This window comes from Dipodomys spectabilis, unplaced genomic scaffold, assembly GCF_019054845.1.
Source record: "Dipodomys spectabilis isolate Male_0828 unplaced genomic scaffold, ASM1905484v1 ptg000324l, whole genome shotgun sequence".
In the NCBI taxonomy this organism is placed as follows: Eukaryota; Metazoa; Chordata; class Mammalia; order Rodentia; family Heteromyidae; genus Dipodomys; species Dipodomys spectabilis.
Window position 1 is genome coordinate 3,825,619 of NW_024871001.1, and position 3,624 is coordinate 3,829,242.

The following is a 3,624-nucleotide window of genomic DNA, read 5'->3' on the forward strand; positions in this document are numbered from 1 at the left end:
ATAAAATCATGCATCAAAGTCAGGAAATATTCCTGACCAATTACCAATATTAAGAACAAGAGGATGAATTACTACAGCTTTTAAAGACAATAAAACAGTATCAACCCAGGGGCAGCTCACACTTGTGATCCTAGCTACTCAGAAGACTGAGATTTGAGGATACAAGCTCAGTGAAACCTTATCTCCACTTAATTACCAAAAAAGCCCAGGCCCTGACCCAGAACCAGCAAAATCAACAACAAACAACAACAGCCAAAAAAAATATATAAAGCCAGAGCCAGGTTGGCTCTGCCTATGATCCTAGATACTCAGGAAGAAGAGTTACCTGGATCACAGTTCAGAGGCAGCCTGGGCAGGAAAGTCTGTGAGAATCTTATCTCCAATTAACTATCCAAAGAAAAAAGTTGAAAGTAGAGTTGTGGTTCAAGTGGCTGAGTGCTAGCCTTGAGCACAAAAGCTCACGGATAGCACCCTGGCTCTGAGTTTAGGCCCCAGGGCCAGCACCAAAAATAATAAACAAAAAATTAAAAAATAAGAAAACAAAACAAGTGACATACCTTTTGTCATGCCTGTAATCCTAGCTACTCAGGAAGCTGGGTTACCAGGATTACAGTTCAAAGCCAGCCCAAGGAGAAAGTCTGAGAGACTCTTATCCCAGATTAACCATGGGGGGGGGGGGGGGAAGCTGAAACTGGAGCTGTGGCTTAGGTGATGAGTACTAGCCTTGTGCACAAAAAATTCAAGGACAGTGCCCCATCTGAGTTTATGTTTTTATGCCCTAGGACCAGCACCAAAAAATAATAAATAAAACAAAACAAGGTACCTGTGTTTCAAACCTGTAATCCTAGTGATTCAAGAGGCTGAGTTACCAGGATCACAGTTCAAAGCTGGCCCAAAAGAGAAAGTCTATGAGACTCTTATCTTCAATTAGCAACAACAACAAAAATCCCAAATGCTAGTCTTGAGCCAAAAAGCTCAGAAGACAGCACCCGGGGCCCTGAGTTTGAGACCTAGGACCAGCACAAAAACAAAAACAAAAAAGAAAAAAGCAAATTGAGCAGTATTGCGAGTAACTTTATGCAAATGAATTCAATGTTTGAACGAAATGGACAAATTTTTTGAAAGGCACAAATTATGTAGCTCTAAACACAACGGATTTTGGACATTCCAGGTAGAATCGGGGAATGGCAACATTGTAGATCCTTTCTTTAAAGCGCTGTAAATAGAAGGTATAATATCCTTCTATATAGCCTGATATTGTACTGAATATGGTACAGCCGAAATATTCATACTTCTGACCTGGGGTGAGTGTTGGAAGCTCATCCTCTACTCCAGGCCCTCGAATAACTTCGACATCTCCGTTAGAATTGGTCACTTTCAAACAGCAACTGTACAACTGACAAACCTCATCAGGAAGTGCATCTCTTGACATTTCCACCTTGATTTGGTATGAGAAGAAATACTGAGGTGGGTTAATAGAGCTGAGTTCTGGCAGGAACGATGTAGAAACTGAAACTGTAATGTCCCCGGTTGTTGCTACACAGTCTGGATCTTGCATATATCTCAAAATTTGGTTTCTGGTGACAAGGAATCTACCAGATACGACATCATTAACATAAGAAGTAAACCAATCAGTAAAAGAAGAACCGGTGATAAACATTTCAATATCAGAACTCTGAGTCATTTGCTCTGAACGATGGTAGAAAACTTCATTTTTGTTTCGGCCTTCTGCTGCTTCCACAGCTAGGTATTGAATCAAACCAGTATGTACACAGAAAGTTAAAGGCAGACAGTATTTCAGTCCCCGTTTTGGCTGGAATCCTCCAGCAGCCAGCATAGCATCTAAAAAATCTTCAGAACGCTGGTGATCTAGCAGTTGGATAGTTCCGAACAACCCAGGAACCACTAACTTTTGACCATTGTGAATACGGAATGAACATCGGTAATCATCCGGAAGCTTGCAACCAATCTGGGCCTCAATGGCGTCAAGCTCTTCCTCACTGAGGCCTTCTTTCAGAGACAAAACTATTAGAGGGCACCGGGACCACAAATATTTCTTGAGGTCATTCCAGGCCTTTCTGATAGTGGCATAATGGTCAATGTATCTTCCTACATCCAAATAAAAGCCTATGAAGAGAGATTTCCAGCACTCATTCTTCTGTACTTTCTCTTCCTCAGTTACCAACCAATACTTTGTACAGTACCTTCTCCACAGCAGATCGTAACTTGCTATCTGATTAAATCTTCGATTGAGGAGACTACAATTGACGAGATCTCGGTAGTCCAAAAGAGTAAAGATGGTAAGCAGGGGATCGGCAGGCAGCGACTCCAGGGTCACCACAGACGGCTCTCCCTCAGCGGTCGCCATCTTCTCTCACAGGACAAAGCGCGGTCCCGCGCAAAGCCTGCTGGGTATATCCTGTAAGGCCCCACCCCCAAACGTCACATCTGGCCCCTCCTCTATTACCGCCGTCTTACATGGGTTAGTCCAGCCCACGCTTGCTGTGTGCCATCTTCTCTGTTCCAACCCTCAACAGCTATCTTGCCTGAATCCGTCCCCATGGCTTACCATCTTGTCTGGCCGGGCCCTCCCAGCTGTTATCTTGCCTGGCCCAGCCCCCATGTCCGCCATCTTGTCTAGCTCCGCCCTCATGGAAGCCATTTTGCCTGCCTGGCCCCGCCCCTATGGCCACCATTTTGTCAAGCCTGGCCCTCACAGCTCTCTTATCTGGCCCCACCCCCATGGCCACCATTTTGTCTAGCGCGGCCCTCACAGCTACCTTGTTTGACCCTGTACCCATGGCGCTATCTTATCTCGCCCTGCCCTCGTGGCCCATCTTTTCTAGCTCTGCCCTCCTATCTTACTGGGCCCCACCCCCATACCTGCCATTTTGTGTAGCGAGGCCCTCACAGCTATCTTGCCTGGCCCTGCTCCCAAGGCCTACATCTTGTCTAGCTCTGCCCTCATAGAAGCCATCTTGCCTGCATAGCCCCGCCTCCATGACCTCCATCTTCTGTAGCCCGGCCCTCACAGCTCTCTTGCCTGGCCCCATAACTATGGCCACCATTTGTCTAGCTCCGCTCTAACAGCTATCTTGCTTGGCTCTGTCCCCATGGCGCCATCTTTTCTATCCTTGCTCTCATGGCCATCATCTTTTCTAGCTCGGCCCTCATATCTATCCTGCTAAGCCTCACCCCCATGGCCACCATCTTGTCTAGTCCTCCCACAGCTCTCTTGCCTGGCCCTGCCCCCATGACCGCCATCTTGCCTAGCCCTCCCCTTTCAGCTATCATGCATTGCCCCTCCCACATGGCCATCATCTTGTCTAACTCAGTTCTCACAGCTCTCTTGCCTGCATCCGCTTCTATGGATGCCATCGTGTCTAATCCGACCCTCACAGATATTATATCTTGCCCCTCCCACATGGCCACCATCTTCTCTAGCGCTGCCCTCCTAGAAGCCATCTTGCCTCCATGGCCCCTCCCCTAGGGCCGTCTCGTCTAGCCTGGCCCTCACAGCTGTCATGCCTGGACCTTCCCACATAGCCGTCATCTTGACTAGCTTGGCCCTCACACTTGGCTGGCCCCGCCCCCATGGCCCCATCTTGTCTGTCAATAACTTGG

The 3,624-nt window shown here is 47.4% G+C and overlaps 1 protein-coding gene across 1 annotated transcript; it reads right to left on the bottom strand.

Moving 5' to 3' along the window:
- Window positions 1-1,132: 1,132 nt before the first annotated feature.
- LOC122128188 (F-box only protein 3-like) lies at window positions 1,133-2,368 on the bottom strand. The gene has a single exon (XM_042702470.1). It carries the CDS (start codon window positions 2,366-2,368, stop codon window positions 1,133-1,135), a length of 1,236 nt encoding a protein of 411 aa, XP_042558404.1.
- Between the last annotated feature and the right edge of the window lie 1,256 nt (window positions 2,369-3,624).

Bases quoted from the DNA above. Each gene is read 5' to 3' on its own strand.
- LOC122128188 (XM_042702470.1), bottom strand. From the start codon at position 2,368: ATGGCGACCGCTGAGGGAGAGCCGTCTGTGGTGACCCTGGAGTCGCTG.